This window comes from Diabrotica undecimpunctata, chromosome 9 (genome assembly GCF_040954645.1).
Source record: "Diabrotica undecimpunctata isolate CICGRU chromosome 9, icDiaUnde3, whole genome shotgun sequence".
Lineage (NCBI taxonomy): Eukaryota > Metazoa > Arthropoda > Insecta > Coleoptera > Chrysomelidae > Diabrotica > Diabrotica undecimpunctata.
In genome coordinates, this window is record NC_092811.1 from 120,347,860 (window position 1) to 120,372,876 (window position 25,017).

The window sequence follows — 25,017 nt, forward strand, 5'->3', positions numbered from 1 at the left end:
ATATTCCTATTTATTAAGTAGGAAATGTCCGTCTGGAAGTGATGCCGTATTAGGAGCGATGAGGGTCTTCCACGCGCTACCTGAAACGAGACAGGGAGCCTCGTTGCTAACAGTCTGTGAATGGATGAAGGTAGTGCTACGGAAGTGATGCCGGCTTAACAGCGGCCATTCCGCTTCTGGATTGCTGGATGACAGAGGAGGGTCTGGTTTAGCAGGTAGACGTTCTGTGTAGACTCGGCGACGAGAGGGTATTTTAAAGTACCTCGGGAACTATCGCCGGCAGTACGAAGAACGATTTCTGCACTAAGGTCAGTCAGACGGCGTCCTAGGCTGAGATGTCTTTTTAAGATTCCAGACCGCCCTTCTATAAAGACAAAAAAAAGATATTCCCATTTCAACTACGCCAGTAATAGCTGGTCGGACACCCCCTCATGTATCAAACCATATATTGAATAAGGGTCTACCTAAATTACTTAGTGCTGAAATGAGAGCAAAAGAAAGAAATTACCATCTCCCGTTATTTCCAGTATACCAGTAATAAAGATTTTAGAAGAAAAGGAAGCTGCAATATTAGCAAAAGAGAGGAAATGGAATATAAAAGAGCAGAAGAAAATTGAAAAAGAAAATAGAAAGACTTTAACTTTAACTTAACTTTCATCAGAAAAATAAAAAATTCACTCTGGATAAAGGTAAAGGAAAAAGACTAAGAGTCAAATAAAATTTGACGACTCTTCTAATTTGTCAGTAGATATGGAATATGCTGACAATGATAACGATTTAGAAGAAGAAAGAGATTGCGTAATCTGCAATGAAAGAGGAATAGATGAGCTATGTTATTGCTGCAGCAGGTGTATGGAATAAGCTCACACTGAATGCACTGGAATAGATAGTCAAGAAGTAACGGTAATACAATGAACTTGTGATTGGTGCTTGTAAAAATGTAGGACCTATTACGAGCATTTTATAATGCATTTATATGCATTAATAAATGCATTTTACTTTAATTTGTTTATTTTCTAATACTTTATAACTGCCTTTCTTTCTTAGAATAGCCATACCTCGTCATCTTACCCTCCACGAAGGATAAGACGAATATGACATAGATGACGGGTAAAGTGGTCTGTAATAAAAATCTTTCTTTTTTCTAAATTACTCAATATTTCGCCATTTATTTAAAAGCTTCCTCAGGAGTAAACTAAAAACAATTTGAACATTACAAAAAATAGCGTACAAATACATTTTAAAACACTTACAGAATTTAAAAGATTTCGCAAATAAAAACTGACATTAAAGTATTTGAAATATTGAATGTCAAGATTAAATTGTCTTAAGCACGTTCGTTACAGCTATACGATAGAAAATTAAAATTATTTCAAATGTAAAAATAAAAATAACAATAAAAGAAAAGTTAGAAGAATAATATTTCTGTGATGAATTATTAAGGTTAGTTGTTATTAAGATGAATGTTGGCTATTTTGAATATTTATAAATTTTGTTCAATATGTTACAATATATGTTACTTAACTGTCCAGTGTCCTATTTTTGTAATTATTAATTATTCCTCTCAGGCCTATTGTAAGTTCTGTAAAATCTACTACCTACAACATTTCCTAATCCCTTGCTGATACATTAACTGATGCCTTTGAATATCACAATAATTATAATTCTAAGGACACATTTACCTTTGTCAATGCTGTTAGGGGAATGCAGTTACCAAATGATTATGTTTTAATGATTTTGTTTTAATTTCTTTAGATGTGGTGTCGCTATTTACAAACATTCCACTAAATATGGTCACGGACATTATAGAATCAAATTGGAACCTTATAAAAGACTACACGACATTATCAAAAGACAATTTTCTACAAATTCTTAGGTTCATTTTTAACAACACTTACTTTAGTTTTAATGGTAAATTTTATTCTCAAATTTTTGGAACACCGATGGTTTCCCCGATTAGTCCAATCCTTGCAACTATTGTAACTGATCATCTCTTAGATAATGTGATTACGCAATTACCTTTTGAATTACCGTTTATATATAAATATGTCGATGACATCATATGTGCAGTTCCATCTTATCACATCAATACCACACTAAACATTTTTAATTCATTTAATAAACATCTTCAGTTTACAATTGAAACTGAGACAGATTTTAGTATACCATTTTTAGACACAAGAGTAATAAGAACAAATGACAATATTTTGACATTGGATTGGTACCAAAAGCCGACAGCATCGGGCAGGTATATAAATTACTATTCAAGCCATACCACCCGTCAAAAATATAATACCGTACTAGGTATGAAAAACAGGATAATGGCCATTGTTGATGACAACTTTTTACAAAAAAATCTGAACATAATATACAAAATTTTTCGTAACAACGGATATCCTAAACAAATTTAAAAACAACTGATTTACAGCACTAATTTCTATGACGGTCCCGTCCATGATTCTAACAACAAATCAATCAAATATAAAAAACTTCCCCTTATTAATGGTCTAACTAATTCTGTCATATCCATATTCAAAAATGTTCCTAATATTAGTATAGCTAAATATAATACCATGAACAGCAAACAACTATTTTCAAAAATCAAAGACCCAGTACCAACCTTATATAAAAGTAATGTCGTTTATGAAATACCGTGTTTAGGATGTCAAAATAGCTATATTGGTCAAACATCACAATGGCTAAAACAACGCATCACACAACATAAAAGTGATTGCCGCTTGAGAAAAAATACTTGCGCAGTGGTTGAGCACTATGAAAACACTGGTCATATGCTAGATTATAACAAAGCTCACATTTTGGCACAGACTGATAACTACAAAAGTAGATTATTTCTTGAGATGTATTACATTAACAAAAATAAAAACACTTTAAATTATAAAACGGACACTGGACATTTAAGTAGCATATATTGTAACATATTGAACAAAATTTATAAATATTCAAAATAGCCAACATTCATCTTAATAACAACTAACCTTAATAATTCATCAAAGAAATATTATTCTTCTAACTTTTCTTTTATTGTTATTTTTACATTTGAAATAATAATTTTTTATCGTATAGCTGTAACGAACGTACTTAAGACAATTTAATTCTGACAATTTAATCTTGACATTCAATATTTCAAATACTTTAATGTCAGTTTTTATTTGCGAAATCTTCATAACGGATACAACGAAAATATCATTATTGCAATCCTACAGCAATCCCTGTTTCTGGAGGAAGATTAGAACTATGGCAACAACTGATGAAATGTGAGTGCAATGGTATTTTTAGGTTTAGTGTATACTCTATATCCACTGCATGTGAATTCCTTTAAAAAATCAATATTTGCGGAAATTAAATCTCGTATAACTTTCGGCAATTTCGCCGAAACATGGGAGTTGCAGCGTAAAACTTTAAATATGAGAAACTGGTTTATCTTTTTGTGTAAACATAGAGACTGAGACTACAGCTACTAGTAGAGAATCTAGTACAAAATTTTATTATTTACTTTTAGAACATGTAAGAATTGAGTTACTCTTTTTAAGATACTACATGTTAATTAAAAATTGAAATTAGAGGAAATATACAGAATAATTACGGAGATAAAAATACACAATTTGTGTTTGCAGTAGACAAAATTTAAGAAAAATATATCCCCAAACAAATTTCAAAGGACATTAAAAAAGAAGAAAAAAATAGCAAGTTTTGAAGTATCAATTTATATTGATTTATCTCAACATTCCTAAAAAATATTTATATAAAGAAATATGGAAGCTGTAGCTGTCAAAATAGACTGTAGCCTTTCAACCAAAAAAAGTGGAAACATTACTATACTGCGTTGCGGTCACTTTGCAGTAGATACTTTTATAAAGAATAATTTTGCAAGACCTATATTTTAAGCAATTGTTATTTTCTTTTCTAAGAAGTAAACATCAGCGTTTGTTGGCGTAATACCTTTTGTTTGTCGATTAGCTTAACAGCATTACTCAAACGTTTTAAATACCCGTTTAATACTTATTTCCTTATTTCTTTGTGTATATTTGCTCATCATTAGTAATGACAATTACAAAATAAAAAAAAATCGGTCTCGGATCGACTTGTCTTTAATTTCCATTTTTTCCATCGTTAAAACTCACATTAGGCAAACTACCTGACCCATTAAATTCTACAACGTATACAAATAGTAAATTGCAGTAAGTAATATAAAGTTTTGAATTTTTAAATCGGTTCTATCCTTGTCTCGATAAATTATATGAACTAATTCAGGGCACTTAATGATATTAGCATTTTCCATTTAGGACAAGCCCTAATCAGGTAATGATATAATAATGATTCTATAGAAAGCTTTTATTAAATTACAGATATGTGAGAAATTTGTAGATATTTACAAATCCATTCTTCAAAGGACAGGAGAGAGATAATTGGACAGAAATAGTCAAACAAATTACATGACGCCACTACATCCTTATGATAGAAGAAAATTCTTAGAAAATTTAGGATTTCAATTACTTGACCCACATATTCGTTGACAAACACAACAGCAAACTATTCCCCGTTATCATCTTTCTGAAATATGAGGAATAGAAACTGAGAATGCAGCTCCCCAGAATCAAACTCATGGACAATGTACGTACTGCAGCACTAAAAAATGTCGAAGATCAAAAAATTAAATTGATTGTGAGTAAGTCTAATTTATTTGTTTTACTTCTTTTTTAAAATGGACTCACACAAGCAACACATTCATGATTTGTAAAAAATATTTATTTCTAGAGTACCTGACAATAGACAATAGAGTAAGTTTTTATAACTTCATTGTCATTTGTGATTGAATGTTTGAAGAAAGCAAGGTAGTGGAATATTACTATGAATAAGATTGTTAGTTACTTTATTATGATTTTACATCCAACACTGAACATTTTGTGGGAAAGACGATTACTAAACAAAATAGTATCGTATTCTTAATATTTTATTTTGACCCATTTCGCAGTCCCTTAGGAAAAAACAATACCCACAGACGAAAAACCATGGAAGGAAGAGACAAAGAGATACAAGTATTTGGAAAATAAATAGTTTGAAAAAATCGAGAAACTCTGGCCAAGAATATACTAGCAAAACTGGAAAATACACTAAAACAAGAGAAACCTGGATGTAACCATAAATGTAACAGAAAATGTAAATTTAAATTGTCTGAAAATGATAAGACTCAATTTATTTAATCATTTTTGGGCAATGGCTTATCATGATGTACAGAGCGAATATTTATGTAGATATGTTCTCAGACAATAGAGAAAGGTTGCAAAGTTTAAAAAGTCGAGAAGAAACTGGACATATGAATATAATTTGCAGTTAGCAGAACATCAACTCCAAGTTTGTAAGATAACATTTTTGGACACTTTAAACATAAAGATATGAGATTAACTACGCTATCAAAAAAAAATGATAGTTAAGAAGGTCGTATACCTTAAGAGGAGGGCGCATATGGTGTAAAGCAAATGCTGTAGATAAAAATATTAAAAATTCAGTTCGTGCCCATATCCGAATACCACTACGTAAGGAAAAGAACAATTAAGATGTATTTTGATGAGTCTTTAACGTTTCCCGTATTGCATTTACCGTATATTGAATGGAAGATAGAGAATCAACCAAGCCAGCCAACACAAGTCAGTACAGACACATATTCAATACTGAGTTTAATAACGGTTTTTTTTGCAGCGAAAAAAGATCAGTGCCTTACTTGTAATCTACATAACACTTAAGCAAAGAAACACCAAATATAAAAGGAATATGCTATACATATTGTAAACAAATATGTTGTAAGTGAAGACAAAAATCTTGATAAACTTTTTTTTTTTACTTAATCAGTAGACCCATTTGTACCTTTCGGTGTTGGGCCGTTTATAATACAATTCATTAAATTACAATATTTGACAGTCTTCTGAGGTGTCCTAGCTCTTAACCAACTTTCTCCATTCCTTCCTACTGGATGCCATCTGTGTTGCTTCCTGCCAAGTCTTACCCTTACTCTGCAATATCTGCGAGATGTCACTGTTCCATTCTTTAATGGGTCTTCCTCTTCTGTTCTTCCCTATTGATTTGGCGTCCCACACTCTTTTTACTTGTCTATTATTGTCCATCTGGGTTAGATGTCCGAACCATGCCAATTTTTTCTCCTTGATTGAGTCGAGTATCGGTTTGATTTTGAGTCTTTCTCTTATTTCTTCATTTCTGATTCTATCAGTTCTTTTTACTCCTATCGTTCTTCTGAGGTATTACATCTCTGCTGCCTGAATTCTGCTTCGATGTCTTTTGTTTAATATCCAATTTTCTGCTCCATATGTCACTGTAGGTCTATATATTGTTTTGCATATTGTCATCTTGGTCTTTGTTGATATTGCTTTGTTATTAAGGAATCCTCTATTTGGTGCTTGGAATAGTTTTCCTGTGTTTTCCATTCTATTGTTAAGATCCTCCTCGATGTCTCCTTTGTTGTTGATTACTGTTCCTAAGTATTTGTATGAATTTGTCTGTATTATTTTTTGTTGGTCTATCATTACTTCCATTTGATCTTCCGTCCCTTGTTTCCTTGATATTTTCATTATCTGAGTATAGTTCTTACAGTCTCTTGTGTTTCCTTTCTTGTATATAGGTATAATTACTGCATTTGTCCATTCTCTGGGTATTACTTTTCTCTTCCATATTAGGTTATATATGTATAACAATTTTTCTTTTGCTTTTACTCCTATATATTTCATCATTTCTGGTGCTACTTCATCGCTTCCTGGTGCTTTTCCAATCTTTATCTTTCTTATTGCTTCTTCCAGTTCTTCTTTTTCTATAGTTTCTGAATTTTCCGTGTTTTTCATGGATACTCTCTTGTTGTGGCTTTCCTTCTCCATTGTATTCGCTTGATTTCCATTCAGTATCAGCTGAAAATGTTCCCTCCATCTTTCCATTATTGTCTTATCGTCGTTTATTATTGTTCCTTCCTTGTTCATTATTTGTTTCAGTTTCGTTTCTTTGTTGCTTCTTAGGTTTTTCAATGTTCTGTAAAATAATTTTACGTTTTTTGTGCTGTTTTCTTTCATTTTCTCCCCGAATTTTTCCCAACTTTTCTTTTTCTCTTTCTTAACTATCTCTTTAACTTTTTTTCTTTGTCTCTTATAATTTTCATATTTTTGTTGTGTTTTGTCTTGTATGTATTCTTTCCATAATTTCTTCTTTTCTTTTATTTCTCTTTTTACTTCATCGTTCCACCAAGATGTTCGTTTCCCTCTGTTATTATTTCTTGTAGTTCCACATATTGAGTTAGCTGTTTTTATTATCGCATTTTTAAATTTTTCCCATTCTTCTTCTATTGTTTCTGTTATTTCATGTTCATTGTCCATCTCTTTCTCTAGCCCTTCTGAGTATCTTATTTTCGTTGTTTCTTCCCTTAGTTTATAAATTTTTATTATTTCTTTGTGTTTTCTGTTTTTTCTTGATAAAGAGGTTTTTAAAAGAACAGAAACGGTTGTAAATGCCTGCTTTAATTTGCAAAAACAATTAACTACACCCCGATCAGAGGTATCATGGTTTTATTAAAAGGAAGTTTAAGGTGTATAATTTTACTATCTTTGATATTGGATCTGTGTAAGTTCATTATTATGCATGGGATAAAACCACAGGTAAAAAGGGGCCTAATGAAATAAGTAGTGGGCTGTTTGATTTTATTAAGAGAAATGTTGCTGGTAGAGCATTGTTGGTGGTGTTTAGATTTTATTCAGATTATTGTAGAGAACAAAATCGAAATCAAATAATAGGTATTTCTAATGTATATTTTGGCAGCTAAGATTATAAATATTATTATTACAGACACGTTTTTTGAGGTGGGTCACTCGCAATCTGATACGTATAACAATTCAGTACATATATCCGTAATAGAATTAAAGCATAAAAAGTAAAAATATGAGAAAATTTATTCAGTTTGAGTCGATCTCAAAAAATATGATTACCCAAAACTCCTAAAAACTGTGCAAAAAATGGTTTTTGAGGGTGTTTATAGAAGTTTGGCCCAATTTTTGAATATCCTAAAGACCTCATTTAATTTAATAAAATATATTCAACCAATAAAAAACCTTGATCCATTGGTGAAATGGAGAAAATCTCCCAAACTTCCTAAAAAACAGTTTTTTTGGATTTTTCAAGATGGCACACCATATGGAAAAATTTGGAAAAATTAGAAATAATTTTTTATCAAGTACACAAAATGAAAAAAAATGGACCTCTAGCCACCTCTAAAAAAAAGTTTTTTTTCGAAAATAATGCATGTTTAGTATATGCACGCTCAACCTTAGACCTTTTAAAAACCCAGGAGCGGAAATTAGAAAGTTCAATATATGGAGATGTGAAAATAATATTTAATGAAGAAGAATAAATAATAATAAAGAACTTGATGAACTATATAATGAACCAAAAATAACGACGGAAATTAAAGTAGTGAGAATACGATAATTAAAATTGGAAGACTGGGAAAGAAAAGTATGGTACTATCAAGAAAGCCAATACAAAAAAAAAGAAAAGGTAGACCAGGAAAAAGATAAAAGGATAGCATATATAAAGACTTACGAGAATTGGAAAGAAAAAGTATTGAACAGAAATCAATGGGAGGAAACATATGAAATATTAATTGTAGATAAAATTAGTATCTACACAGTAGGACAAACATGAAGAATGTCCGAAAATGAGATAGAGTATAACATAGATTGCTGATTACAAAATATGAGAGCTCTAACCTGTAATATAAGAATGTCTTAAACACTAACGGTTTAAAAAGCTATCCAAAGGTACAAAACGATTTATTATAGAGAAAAGGAGAGAAAAACAAATAACATAAATAAAATAAGTACAAATACACATGTCTATCCAAGTCGTTATCACGAAGATCCTGGATCAAGAGCTGCGGAGATGTGGTAACCATGTGTCAAAGGCCACCTAGAGAACCATGCGCAGAATACCTTTAAATACTTCTAGCGTATACAAAAACGGGCACTACTGTATTATAATCAATATGTATAATATATCTGTGATTATAATTGATTGCTGTTATACCAACAGCGGGACAAATCGTTGACCGATTTGGAAAGCACTGTATACCTGTTTTGAGGATTAAATCCTTGACGGATTTTTAGCGACTTCTGCCAAACAGAGATGTTGCTTCATCCACGTCTAAATTCGCTCTGAGGTTAAGCGGGGTGCCTGATTTTTCGGGAAGTCTTTTTTGTAAGAGTTAAAGAGATTTAAAAAGCGCACAAAAAACTATAATTTTGAAAACTGTTGACAAATTGTTTGACAATCGTTTGACATTTATGACATTTATAGAGTGGGTGTATTTTTGTCAAAAGTGGAGTTAAGTACTAAATTAAAAATATTTATAAATATTTTAAATGTTCGAATGGAATTATTCGAACATTAATTGTATTTTATAATGGGTATTTTATTAGAGGTATAAAACATTGAATTAAAATAAAACAAAGATAAGTTTTTTAAAGTGACACGAAATTGATTTTATTTGAAAGATAATCTTTTGACATTATAATTTAAATATGGCATATGTAAACATTTATGTCATTTAAGCCAAAGCCTTTGATTTTGTAAATCACGATATTTTGATAAAAAAACTAAATTTCTACGGAATTCTAAGTTTTTCTTTAAATTGGTTTCAATCTTACTTGAGGAATAGAAAATAACTAGTTAGAGCAAATGATACTGACTCTAATCACAAAAGCATTGTATGTGTGGTATCACAAGGTTCAGTACTAAGTCCTCTACTTTTCCTTATCTTTATAAATGACATCACTAACTTAAAAATCAATGGAAAATTTTTTTTTGCTGATGATATCAGTATTACCTTTCAATATTGCAACTCTTTATGCAAACATAACTTCTGATCTTAAAATAAAAACCTGGTCCAACTCTAATTTACTGTCTTTTAACGTGGATAAAACAGTAGCATTATCCTATAAAGGAGCTCTGCAACCCTTGCTTCTTAGTAACAGCCAGATCAGTATCGTTGATTCTGTAAAGTTTCTTGATATTTTTTTAGACAGCAACCTTAAATGGCCCCTTTATATCGATTTGTTAAGTAAGAAACTAGCCTCAGCCTGCTATACAATAAGATCTGTTTCGAAGGAAATCAATTTAACATCTTCCAAAATAACATACTTTTCTTTGTTCGAGTCTCATCCTCGATATGGGCTTTCTCTTTGGGGTTCTAGTACAGCTGCCCAATCTGATGTTATTTTTAAATTACACAAAAGTGCAATACGGTGTCTTTTTGTCCTCGGTAGAATAACACATTGCAGAAGCTACTTCAAAAATCACGGGATTTTAACTCTTCCCTCTTTATATATTCTAGAAACTGTTTGCTTAATTCGTAAATACCTGCATGTTTTTCCAGCAAGAATTAATCATGACTACTCCACCAGAAATTCAAGCTTTGATGTGTATTTACCGATCCCGTCCACTGAGTTAGTAAAGAAATCTATATTATATTCGGCAAAAAATTTATACAACCGTCTCCCTTTGCAACTTTAATCTACAACTTCTTTCCTTAAGTTCTGTAAATTGACAAAAGCCTATCTATCTGAAAAACCATATTATTCAGTGGAAGAGTTTCTTAACGAATAACTAAGAAATTACAGTACGTTTAGGTACAAGCAACAAAGTATTTTTATATATTATATATTTGGGTATAAAATAAATACAATTAAACACATATACCAAAACGCAACAGCCAGTGTTAGAGTGGGAGATCGTCAAACCCAGAAATTCCCGATACAACGTGAAGTACGCCAGGGGGACACCATATCGCCGAAACTGTTCACTACGCTTTTGGAATATATATGTAAAAGGGCAAAACTGACCGACAAGGGCATAAACATAAACGGAGAAAAGCTTAGCCATCTAAGGTTTGCAGATGATATTGTACTAATAGCTGATAGGATAGATGAGGCCAAAGAACTTTTAAATCAGCTCTACCTTTCCTCGCCCCTCAAAGGGCGATGGAGCGTGCTATGTTGGGCGTTTCACTAAGAGACAAAATCCCAAATCGCCAGCTACGACAAAGAACAGGAGTGGCTGATGCAGTAGAGAGAGTAGCAACACTGAAATGGAACTGGGCAGGTCACGTGGCTCGAATGACAGATAATAGATGGACAAAACGGATACTGGAATGGAGACCAAGAGATGATGCCTACCGAAGCAGAGGTCGTCCACCAACACGTTGGACTGACGATCTAAAACGTTGTCATAGGAATTGGATGCAAGAGGCACAATATCGAAATAGATAGAAAATTATGAGGGTGATCTATGTCCAGCAGTGGATAAGCAAAGATTGAATAATGATGATGATATTTGGGTATCGCATGCAGCTGCTTAATTTTATTCGTAAGGTTTTGTTATACAATTTGCAATTTATTTAAATTTTGCAATGGATTTTATATTTTATTACGTTTTATTTTGTGATATTGAGGATTTATGTAATTTTAGTAAATTTTAATTATTATTGTTATTTTTTTTAAATTTTTGTAAGCTTTGTCCATAAAACTGTACATTTTTCAGTGACAATAAAGCATATTTCTAATTATAATTCTAATGGAAAATTAAACACAGACTATTGAGCTTTATACATAAATTAGTATTATTCTTTGGTTAATATATTTATTAACATTTTGACAGAACTTTTCACATATGAAATTTTTTTGGTACTCTTTTGAAATTAAATTTTTATATACCTTCCGAAACGGATTTCACTTCTATTATACAGCATATTTCATACTTTTAATTTAACTTGAACGATGACCTGGTAAAATTCATCTCAAACTCCCGTAATAGAAATTTTCCGTACGGTACTTGATGTAATAAATCCCGCGCTCATTTTTCATTAATAGGCTGCGATGTCGCTCCGCCGCAATTACGATTTAAAAATTGCAGCATCAACAAAAAAGTCTAATTTCATAACAGGCCCCACATCCTATCACCATATCACCGTCCTGATGTCATATATCAAGCTGTAAACTGTAATAAGTGTCAATTCATTCTATTCTGGCTGATGCTTCAGAATTTCCAACATATTGTGTCACTTATCCATCGAGAGGGAAAGAGAAGAACCTGACATGGGCGGCGCTAATGTGAAATCGAAAAAAAATTCATATGACAACTATCTCATTTTGTGTGAAATAATACCTGAAAAATTAAGATACGATTCTAAAATATATTATTGTTCTGAAGCTATTTTCTTGTGGCATTTTAAATTAATTAATATTTAAATGGGAATAAGCCACAATTAAAGGTTAAAATACATTTATTGACGTTTCAATTTCCACTTCGGAAATCGTTCTCAAAATACAAACTAAGTTTGTATTTTGAGAACGATTTCCGAAGTGGAAATTGAAACGTCAATAAATGTATTTTAACCTTTAATTGTGGCTTATTCCCATTTAAATATTAATTAATCTAAAATATATTCTTGCGATATAAACACCTCGTCTTGATTAATCCATTGGAAAAAACAATGAGGACATTGTACCTGTTTGCATAACATTTTTTAGAATATATCAGTATTCCACGAGAGTCAAATTACCCATCATACGTCACTGGTTTATAAATCTATAAAGAAATATTTTTGTAATATATTTATTTAATAAAGAAATAAAATTATTTATAAAAAAATAAGGGCTCTAGAAAATTTATAATACACTCATGGACAAAAATATCGAATATTTTGGAATTTTCATTTTTTTGTTTTTTCAAAATAAATTCTGGTCAATCAAGTCGTTTATTGTAAAATAGAGTTTATTTTAACAATGTTTAATGAACAATAATTTTAAGTTTTTATGCGGAGAAAATTGTGAAAAAAATAAATGTTTGATATTAGGTAAATAAGGTTATTTTTCTATAGACTTAAATGATAATTTAAACTACCTAAACAAGTCGTTTTAACTGAAAGAAGTGCATGATCAGTAACGAGTATTTCCCCTTCTTGCTCTTATTACTGCTTGCATCTTTCTCAGCATGCTTGCAAGTAAATTTTGGACATATCCTTGGGAAATTGCATTCCATTCATTCTGTGCCACAAGCCAAAACTGCTCTATCGTATTTGGAACGGGATTTCTTTGTCGTATGCTGCGTTTTATATGATCCCATATGTGCTCTATTGGATTTAAATCCGGGCTAAACGGTGGCCAATCCAATCTACGAATTTGGACCTCATCAAGATAATTACTCATTACGGGAGCAGCATGTGGTCGAGCATTACCGTGCATTAACGTGAATACTTCATATCCAATGTAACCAACATATGACAAAACATAATCTTGCAGGATGTTTTAAACGTAAAAATCACCAGTCATCCGTCCAATCACTTAAACAAGTGCGGTACGTACCTCTCAACTAATACCTTACCAAAGAATTATGCCATCAACTCCAAAACTAACGGTCTTGGCGAAACTGCAGCTGGCGAATAGTTCTCCAACTCTTCTGTGGACGTAGTTTTGACCACCTGGCTTCCATAATAGGATTCTGGTCTCATCAGTGAAAAGAACGTTTTTCAAGTTGTCGATATTTCACTAAATATGTGTTCTTGCAAATTCCAAACGACGAGCGTCGTGATTTTCAAGAAGACGTGAAACTTTGGCTGGGCGTCTGGACTTTAAGTTTGCCTCTTTTGATCTTCGTCTAACTGTTTGTGAACTCACATTAACTTGTCTAACATTTAATAGCTCATTTCTGAGGTGCATTGATGTCAATGAACGATTTCGTGTAGAATTAAGAACCAAAAAACGGTCATCAATTGCGATGGCGCACCTTGGGCGTCCTTGACCAGGCCTTCGTTCATTTCCTGTTCGCGGTACATTTTTTGAGTATTCGAAACTATAGATTCAGTTCTGCTGAGACGTCATGCGATGCATTTTTGTGCATTTATCCTTCCTCGTTAAAAATTACAATATGTGCTACTTGGACTTCATCGCAGTGTCGAATTGGTGGGATACTTGTTTTAAACTTAGTTGAATCAAAACAATATTTAATTAAACTTAATAAAATAAACTAAAAATAACCGAATTAGTATGAATTTTGGTTTACGTAAAGAACGATTTTTATGATAAAATGTACGAATGACACTAACCACTGAATTAACGTCAAAATAAACATCAAAATATTTCAAAACAGTTGAGTACACCAGCCTACTATATGAGTATTATCAGTAATCTAAAATTTTTTTGAAATAAGTGACTACAAAAAAAAATTGGAAAATTCTAAAATATTCGATATTTTTGTCCATGAGTGTATAATATGTTTTGTCTTTAAATGATTTTGAGTGGGTATCACTCTTGTACTTCATAACGACATTGCTTCGTTGTTCCTTTTTTGTACAGGTATCAAATTGTTTCGCTAATTTAGGCACTTTACTTGGTATTTCTTAGGAAAACAAATACATTTCTACAAACGATACGTTGATGACTGATTTACTTATAAACTCGAAGAAAACAATAACATTACTTCTTTTAATTTAAGTTTATGTTCTTCAGAGAAGCGCAACATGCGGTAGCGATCACTATTTATTAAGTTTAAAAATACATTTCCCAATCCGAACACAACAGAGAGAAAAACATATAGACATAAACAAGACAGAAAAGATACAGGAACGAAGATACAACATCAGAAGCCTAGATGAAGAAAGTACCCAAAAATTATTAAAAAATAGATTGGATGGGAAGCTACAAATTTCCGCCTCTAAGAATATCGACCAGTTCTATGAACATATAGAAAACAGTTTACACGAAATAGCATTTGAAGAAATGGGATACTACATAAAACCCAAAGTAAACAAACCATACTGGTGGGATAACGAAATAGAGGAAGAAATAAAATGTAAAAGACAACAATATTTAAGCTCCAAATCATTACAAGACAAAATAAGATATAAAGGAAAACAAGCAGAAGTACGAAGGAAAATCTCTAAGAAGAACCAGTCTTGGGAAAGAAACTGCCAACGAATAAATACTTATCTAGGAGGAACCAGAAGCACAGAAAGCTGGCAACTGATAAAAAATTAAGAAAAGAAAAGAATAAAGAAGTGATACAGAGCATAAAACCGGAAGACTGGGAAGAGTATTTCAAACAACTTTTGGTAGAGAATAGAGTCGAATTTCAAGAACATAGAAATCAAAACCAAGATAGAATTTCAGTAGTCAGCTCGCCAATAAGATTAACAACACAGGAAATTAAAAATGTATGTAAACAGCTGAAGAGGACCAAAGCACCCGGACCAGGGGTATAGGACCAGGATATACCCAGAGAATTGTTTAAGTACAAAACGAACAAATTGTACGAATGTCTTCGACAACTATTTCAAGAATGCATAAACACAAGTGAAATCCCTACGGAATGGAAAATATCATACCGCAGTACTATTCATAAAAATAGTGATAAAAATAATTGTGAAAATTACCGAGGAATAGCTGTAACGGATCTATGAGTCGAATATATGGAAAGGTTTTAAAGAACCGAATCGAGAGAGAATACTTAGATTATGAAGCAGAAGAACAAGCAGGATTTCGTACGGGTTGATCCACTATTGACCACATTTTCTCCTTAATCCAGATAAAAGATAAAAAGATGGCATGGAATCAAGAGATTCCATGCCACATCAAGCTGTGACAATCAATGTTAAGCACGAATATTAATATAGAATTAATAAAATTCGTCAAAGTGCTATACAACCAACCAATAACAAAAATAAAAGCAGGGACACTAATAACAACAGGATCTATAACATCAACAGGATTAAAAGCAAGCAAGGATGTTGTCTGTCCCCCACTTTATTTAAAACATACCTCGAAAGTACTTTAAAAAGATGGAAACAAAAATGCAGGACAATGGTGATACCGCTCTCCAACACTATGATATATACGCTCAACTTTGCAGATGATCATGTAATATTGGTTCAAGATTATGACGATTTAAACTATATGGCACGAAAATTAATTGAACAGTATGATATATGGGGTTTAGAAGTAAATAAAAAGAAAACCGAATAACTGTGCATTGAAGTAGAACAAAAAGATTTCATATTAAACGATAACACCGCGATAAAGCACTGCTGTGACTACAAATATCTAGGTATCACTATTTCACCAGATGGTACATTAGACAAAGCCATAAGAGAGAGAAATACGTCAGGGAGAAAAGCCATCACAATGTTAAGCAGCATTTTATGGGACCAATCCATCAGCAAAGAAAATAAAAAGAGAATATATGAGACTATAGTAAAAAGTATCACTTTGTACAGCTGTGAGTTATGGCAACTGCAAGAAAGCATACTGGCAACGCCGAAATCGACGAAAATGGATGTTTGGAGAATAGCCGCAGGAAGATCTAGAAGAAAAAGGATTATCAACGAACGCATTAAGAAATATTGGGAATCAAACAAACAATTATAGATGACCTAACAAAAAAACAACTTATCTGGTTCGGACACATACAAAGAATGGATGAACAACGAATATCAAAAGAAATATTAAAATGGCAAGCAGAAGGAAAAAGAAAACGAGGTAGACCGAGAAAAGGTTGGAGCGTAGGAATAAATAAAGAACTGGGAGAGAGGGCCATAGAAGAAGACCTATGGAACAACCGGAATAAGTGGCGATTGGAAATCGGAAAACGGCGGACAACGTTATAAACCGACAACTAGTAGTAGCAGTAATTTAAGTTTAGAATATAACAACACTAACCGAATGGTAACAACTAACTGGTTTAAAAAAGATGTTTGTTTCGGAAGATATCTAAATGTTAATATCAACGCACCCACAGCCCATAAAAGAAGTGTTGTGTTCAGTCTTACTGACTGAAACCATATCTAGCGTTACAAAAAATATTTAATTTAAAAATATTTTATATAATAAATTGTAAATACCGTAACTCAACATATATTGGGCAAACACATCAATACCTACATAAAAGGGTTGCTACACACAAACATAGTGTACAGACTAACGGATTAAACACAACAGCCCTAGCCAAACATTCTCTAGAAAATAGCCATTCTTTTGATTTTGAAAATGTACAAATTCCATCAATATTAAGACTTACATCAAAGATCTTTCCAATATGTACCACAATTTAACAAATTGAGTTGTTTTTAAATGCAATGTCGGATACCAATTTTTTAATTCATGTTAAACTTCCAAAGAGTGTAAACATGAAATATAATTATATATTATTATGTTCTTAATATTGTATTTCTTTTCAAGAACCAAGAGGTCCATATTGGGTCGTTTTAAAAATTAAAAACTCTTGGTTCTTGAAAAAAAAAAAATACAATATTAAGAACACCTAAGGTAAGATGGGGCAAGTGCGAACGAAAAAATTCATAGTTAATATTCATTTAACTACAAAAATTGCCTCTTTCAAATTAAGATTTTTTTAAACTTCTGTCGTATAATTGTGATTATTAACCGACCAATTAAAACTATTTAGATAACAAAAATACATTACCTACCAAATTTGCCTATACATTTTTTTTCGCAAGTACATGTTAAGCACTTGCCCCACTGATCCGGGGTAAGAGCAGAATGTGCCATTATTTTTGCTAATAATAATAAGTGTTCCATACGGGGCTAGTGCAGAAATCCTACATATATGTAATTTTTATTCTTTATGCTTAACTTTAATAAAATATTAAGAAAAAAATGCTACGAAATATTTTTTAGGAGAGAGTCAAAACAATTTCAGATATTTTGACTGAAAAATATTTATTTAAAATAAAAACATAAACTAAACGTACCAGAATGAATAAATCCTGTCAACAGTAACAAAAAATAATAATAATTGGAAAAAATACTTATGCTATGCTTCAAACACTTCAGGTGCAGTCTCAAAAATATACTTTTCGTAATCAGCAGTTATTGATATTTTTGGAACAGGTAGTTTTGTTTCTATGTCCGACAGTAGAATCGTGCAGACATCGTTGGGTTTTAAAATAAAATGGCACTTATTTGTGAGCCTTTTCAAGCCTGTTACTTCGGCTTCATCACCATTGATCAGTTGTTTCACCAAACAAACATATTTGAACATTTTCTTTTTTTCAGGAAAATTTACTAATACAAAATTCCCAATTTGTATTTTGGTAAATGTAAGTTTGTCAGTAGGGTTTTTTTCATCAAACTCTTCCAAATCACTTTTGCTTAGCTCGTCAAATTCAACAATTCTGTTTTCGCTTGAATCACTGTACCAAGAACTATTATCATTTTCGGAACTGCTTTCAGCAATTTTTTTTTTGTAAATCTTTTTAATTTTTTTTTCGGGTTTATATTTTTTGTTGTATTTGAACTTAAAATTTTTTCAACATCGGCTCTTGTTATCACCTCTGCACCCAAGCACACGCGTTTTCTTTTCTTCGAATTAGAATTGTTTTCACGTTTGGTTGACCTCAATAACAACTCTTCGAATGAAACATCCAGAATCTTCTCAGTTTCTTGAAATGTTTGTATATCTGTCGAGCTGGAGTTGGCTGTGCTTCGACTGTGATTGGATTTTCATTATTTTTTGCTGATGTACTAGGCAAAGTTAAGTCAGGACCATCAAACCTAGCCACGTTACGGGTTTTTTGCCAACGTTGGAGAGCCACTGGGTCAAATAAATCTTGCTGAATAATATTCCTATTCAGCGGAACTATTCCTGCTTTAATGAAACCACTCACTAATATTTCGGGCCTGGTTTCCTGCCATATTTCTCCTATCATCTTGGAAAACATACTTTTTGTTACAGCGGCCCCCACATTTCTTCTCTGCCATTCAACAAGTTTAGCATCCCAACGGGTCTTCAGTGATTTAAATACACACAAATCTAAGGGCTGGAGTACATGACTGGTGTGAGGAGGGAGCTTAAGTATCGTAATATGGTTTTCAACAGCTATATTTATGACATCTGCTCCAAGATGACTCGCGTGTCCGTCGTAAATTACTAATACCGGTCGTTCTGAACCAATAAACTTTAAAAAACTGTTTTCAAAATAGTTTCTAAATACAGTTGTCTCCATCCACCCTTTAGGAGTGGCAGCGTAGGTAGTATCTAAAAACTCCGTGCCACGCGGAGCAGTCCACTGGTCCCAAACATGTTTACCTTTGAAGACAATAAGCGGAGGTGCTTTTTTGCCACTTGCGCTGCAGCACATAAGAACAGTTGTATTTTGTTTGCCAGGCCCACTAATAGTTCTTGTGGATGGAGCTCCCCTTTGTCCGACAATTTTTGTTTTTGACGGATCTGTGCAAAAACTGCTTTCATCCAAGTTCCAAATTTGCGACGGGCGTTCTTGTAAACCAAGTTCTTCTATAACGTTTTCAAGTAAATCAAAATAGTTGTAGATCAGGAATGGGTCAAGGTTTTTTTTTCTAGCAAATTCAACACTCTGGGGTTTTTTAATAGAGAGGTTATGTCTACGCTTGAAATTAAGAAACCAATCTTCTCCTGGTTTACCATCTTTAAACTGTGTCTTAATGTTATTCTCTTTGACGAAGTCAGCTACAACCTGCAACACTTCTTTTCTAGAAAGGCCAAAACCCCATTTTTCCATAGTACGAAGGCCATTTGCTAGTTTTTCTTCTTCCTGTTGAGGAATGTCCTGAGTTCTTCCATAGCTGGAACTTTTTTGTCCTCTCCTACCTTTAAGGTGATCATGGAGAGTACTTCTTGGAATTGTGTACACTTTAGTAGCTCGGTATAAAGTCATTTGCCCAGATTTAATTGCCGACAGTGCAATTTTTAAACTCTCTTTCGTATATCCTTTGCCCCTGCTACTTCTGCGAATGTAATTTCTCACCATGGTGGAACTAAAAGCATAAAGAAAAACTGTGTGAGATTTGGGGCAAGTGCGTAATATGTGCCGCTCTTACCCCACAATTTTATCCGCACTAGCCCCGACTTTAAAAATACGTGGAGCAAGAGCGGTACAACAATAAAAACTGTCAAAAAGTAAATATTTAAAAAATATATTATGTTTATCATAAACTATTGTGCCTAAGATACTTACCTACCAAAAATAATATAAAGATGTTCACAGATTCGGTAGATATAAATGGATTAATTTTTATCAGTGACCTTGCTCGAGAAGTTGCAAAACACAAGTGACACTACCGTACCTATAACATCAGTGAAACGTAATAAAGCAGCTCGCTGTTGTTAAAGACTGTTGTCACGGGTATTAAAGATACCAAATAATAGATGGCAGCCCATATTTCAAAAGAGATAGGTTTTTATGATAATGTTCTGCACTTGCCCCGATAATGCACTTGCCCCATCTTACCTTAATTAAATTTTAATCATATTGTTTTTTCTTTCTGTTCTCTATGTATCAGAGTTAAAACACATCATCAAAAGATTTTATGAAATAAACTAAGTTTTACTATCCATAGGTAAATTTTAGAATGTATTTTTGTCCATTATTTTATATTTTATATTCGTGTTATTAATGTTGAGTGTCAAAGTTTATTATAATTAATAATCTCAACGACTGACTTATGATAAGTCAAGTTGCACTGGCTTATGATAATTGAATTGTGATATTTTGTAAATATTTACACATTCTTTTTATCTATATTACAGTGTCTTGAAAAAGGAATAAAACAATTCCGAAAGCTAGATAAAAAGTCAAATTTCTCTCACATCTCGGCCAACCTTCTGACTGCAGCCCTAAAAAATAACTGGTTGTTTATATATATATATATATATATATATATATATATATATATATATATATATATATAAGAATAAGAAAAAAGAAGTACTTGTGACTCGTTTGGAACAAATATATAACTGTTTTGGATGGGTTGGAGTCAATAATAGGGCTATTGGTTAACTATTTTTTTATTCTCGAGCTTTCAATTGAGTTTACAATTATTATCAAGAGCTAAAAAAGACAAAATACTTACAAGGTTGAACTAAAAAGAAAAAACAATTTTTGTTAACTTACCAAATAAAAATTAGTTTGGTAAGTAAAAATCACTGCTTACATGTTCAAAATATTTAATACAAAAATGTTTTTATCTAACAAATGTTTCTCTGAAAAATTTTTATAATTTTGAAAACATTTTTTTTTATTAATATAAGAATAATTGAATTTATAAATAAGTTCAAATAGCAACCAATTACAAATAGCCTCAATGTCATAAATGCCAACATAAAATTTTTATTTTTGACAATTATATTGCCAAAAGTAAAACTTCGTTTAAACATTCTTTTTTGTTTAGTAACAAAAAGAAGAAGATTTATTCACCCTTGACAGATGTCTGAAAGAATGTGACAGATATATGGAGAATTAAATATGACATTTTACAAGTTTTATATATAAATCATAAAGAAAGAATATAATTATAAATTTTGCTTAAATTTTGAATTTCAGATCTCTTGTTTAAACTCTTATCATTTTTGCTAATACAAACCATTTCCAAAAAAGTCCTTTTAAATTTATTACTTTCACTACATAAAATTTTAATGTTATCAAAATCCATAATATGGTCTTTATCGATTACATGTTCTGCCAAAGCACAAGATGGTTTTTTAATTCTGCAATCACTTTTGTGAGAAATAATGCGATTTGAAAGATTTCTTCCGGTCTCACCAACATATTCAGCCTCACACTGAGTACAACTAATGCTGTATACTAAATTCGTTTTTTTCAAATTTGTCTATAGGATATTTAGTTTTAGAATATAAAGATAAAATAGTTTTGATGTTCTTTGTTGCTATTTTTATATTGTCAATAACCTTTAGTGTTTGTATTAATTTAGGTGTTAATGATGGTATAAAAGGTAGTGAATGATAATAGATGTTCTGATTGTTAGATACAATGTTTTGAGATTGAGCAAAAAATGGTGTTAAATTATTTATATTACCAATATTAGAAAAAAGCATCCTATGTAGCATATCTGGAGGATAAGAGTTTTCAATTAGAATATTTTTTAATAACTGAAGATCTTCCTGTAGATAATCTGGATGAGAAAGTTTTAAAACACGTTCTTTTAATCCTGTTATAAGGTTCATTTTCATCTTATTTGGATGGTGAGAGTAATAGCTTATAAATCTATTACTACATATGGGTTTTCTGAACCATCTGGTTTTCAACATATTGTCTGTATTTCTTACAATTCTCATGTCAAGGAATGGTAGAGAATTATCTACCTCTTCCTCAACTGTGAATTGTATATGTTGATTATGACTGTTGAAAATGTTGACTGTTTCATGAATTTTGTGTTTAGGAAGTGCCAAAACTAAATCATCTACATATCTTTTAATAAAAGGAATGAAAAAAGTGCAATTACTGATACAATCACTGATAACATCATCCATGACATAGCTACTTAGAATGGGTGAAAGACTAGATCCCATAGGACTACCAAAAATTTGTTTATAAAATACACTATTAAATATAAAAATATTAGAATCAAAAACAAAGTTGATAAGTATAAACATATATATATATATATATATATATATATATATATTACTAATCTAATTCATGCAAAATAACAAAAAGTTCCAAATTCAACAAAAAAATCGAAATAACAAAATTAATCCGGTAATAAAGCAATAACTCAAAACTCCCATTTAATTTTACGGATTACAAAATTATAAATGTGCTTGCAAGCGGATTTTTCCAATTAAATAGTTTTAGGGCTATAAAAATGATGGAAAATAAACGAGCAAATTAAATTCCATGTATACTTTATCACTTATTTTTATCTATAGCTACTTTAATATTTCCAGTTTTAACGTGAATATTCCAAGCGGAAGTGATATTAATATTTTAAACAATCGACCTAGTTGGATCTATTTTTGTGAATTTTATATAAAAATGTAAATCCGTACGGTTCCACCATATTTATAATAAAACAGTTAAAAATTTGAAACAAAAATAGACATTGAAAATATTTTTGCCGCAACTGGTTCAACTCAACAACAAATGGTGGGAAAGCGACTCAAGGGACGACCAAAAATACGATATATGGACCAAGTATAGAGAGATTTGAGAGAACTTAAAACTAGAAACTGGAAAATAAAAGCTAGAAATGGAAATAAATCTATTAATGGACTATCTAAGCTCTAACGTCTGAATGGGCAGGAATTTTAAAAATCTTTCCAAACATTTCTAATTTAATGTATGTATTTTATAACTATGTCCCTGGGCAGATGTAGAAGAATGAGCAGTAAGAATTGGGAACCCCAAAATGACTCTATTGTTATACACAAGGGTTATTAGACCCATGATAACCTATGGCTCGGTGACGTGGTGGACAAAGACGCAGCAAGTGGGAGCAAGAAGGCTGCTAAGTAATACACAAAGGCTAGCAGGCCTGTGTATTACGGGGGCCATAAAAACAACTCCTACTGCATCGTTGGAAGTCTTGCCGAGTCTACCACCACTTCATATTTTAGTACAGGACAAAGCCAGATCAGTGATGCATAGATTAATCCATAGTCAGAGACATATAAGCCAGATGCATGGTACTGACAAACACAGACTACAACAGAAAGCTAATCTAGGAGCTAAAAGCCGATATTATGATGGGGAAACCTATCAATGCAACAGCTACGAGATATAGCTTTAACAATAAGTTCACAATTAAGATACCAGGCAGGGAAGACTGGAATAAAGGTGCTGCTACGTGGTACACGGATGGCTCAAAAATATCGGAAGGTGTGGGAGCAGGCATAGTAGGGACAAATCAAGGGATACATTTCCCGGTAAGTCTATCCAAGGATGTGACAGTTTTCTAGGCGAAAATAACTGCAATCCATCACTACGTGAAAGAAATAGAAAGGCAGGAAAGAACGTTCAGTTGCCATCTTCACAGATAGTCAGGCAGAGCTTAAGGCACTCAATTCTGTAGAGATCAATCAATTCTAAGCTAGTATGGGATTGCGTGTGTAACCTAAATAAACTAGGAGACCGTAGCAAGGTTACGGTAGCCTGGATACCGAGGCACGAGGGTCATAATGGCAATAAAAAAGCAGATGAAATGGCCAAACAAGGCTCATCAATGCCATTCATTGGACCGGAGCCCTTCTGCAGTATTGCAAAGTCAGTAACAAGAAAGGCTACAAGGAAGTGGGTAGCACACAAATCTCTGGAATGGTGAAGGAATTCACCAGGACAAAGACAGGCAAAACAGTTCATTGCAGAATATTTGCCAAAATTCACGGCACACCTAATAAGCAAAGACAGGAAAACAGTCAAAGCCATAGTAGGTCTTTTAACAGAACACTGTAAGCTGAATAGCCACTTGAAGCTGATGGGATTATCAGATGATGAGCTGTGCAGATTCTGTCACCTCGGAGAAGAAACTGCAGAGCACATTTTATGTCAGTGTGACAGTCTGGCAAATGTGCGGTTTTTTGCATGAGGAGAAGAAAATCCACCGGCAAAAAGCTACATGGAAGGTACAGTCTCGAATCTACTAGATTTTATAAAAAAGGTCAGGCTAGAGAATGTTATCTAGGACTAGGGGACCACAATAGATCTGAAAACGTCACAGTGGAATAGGCCGAAAAGCCACCTCTCTTAATCTAATCTAATCTACGGGTTAAAGTTGGGGTTTTGGTAAATATATTTAACTTTTTATTTTCAAATGAAAATATTTGTACTAAAAATAAAATAATTGTGGGAAACATTTTAATTTGTTTATGTACAGTTTCCAATCATTTCTAAACTTTTTATCAAACATAATTAAATTACAATCGGCATTCCTAATGATCATTAGGCTAATTTGCTTAATGTGTTTAGGATCTTTGTAAGCTGTTATATTATATTTTACCTCTTAAGCACAACAGTTAGAAATTTTTTGTCATATTGATCTAAACTCAGTATTGTAATATTCAAAAGTGTAGTTTTAAGTGACCATCATGCCTAGACGTAAGTTAGATATTGATGAAATAATTGCAAATATGCATAAATACTTTACCATAGAAAAAAACAATGGT

At 32.2% G+C, this 25,017-nt stretch overlaps 2 protein-coding genes across 2 annotated transcripts in view; both read right to left on the minus strand.

The window, feature by feature from the left end:
* LOC140451352 (uncharacterized) overlaps positions 1–25,017 on the minus strand; it is a 205,127-nt gene that overhangs the window by 177,501 nt on the left and 2,609 nt on the right. The window lies entirely within an intron of this gene.
* On the minus strand, positions 18,473–20,278 carry LOC140451291 (uncharacterized). Its single transcript, XM_072545037.1, has 2 exons — positions 20,072–20,278; positions 18,473–19,871 (listed from the first exon to the last, which is right to left on the minus strand). Exon 2 carries the CDS (start codon positions 19,862–19,864, stop codon positions 18,473–18,475), a length of 1,392 nt encoding a protein of 463 aa, XP_072401138.1. The 5' UTR covers positions 19,865–19,871; positions 20,072–20,278.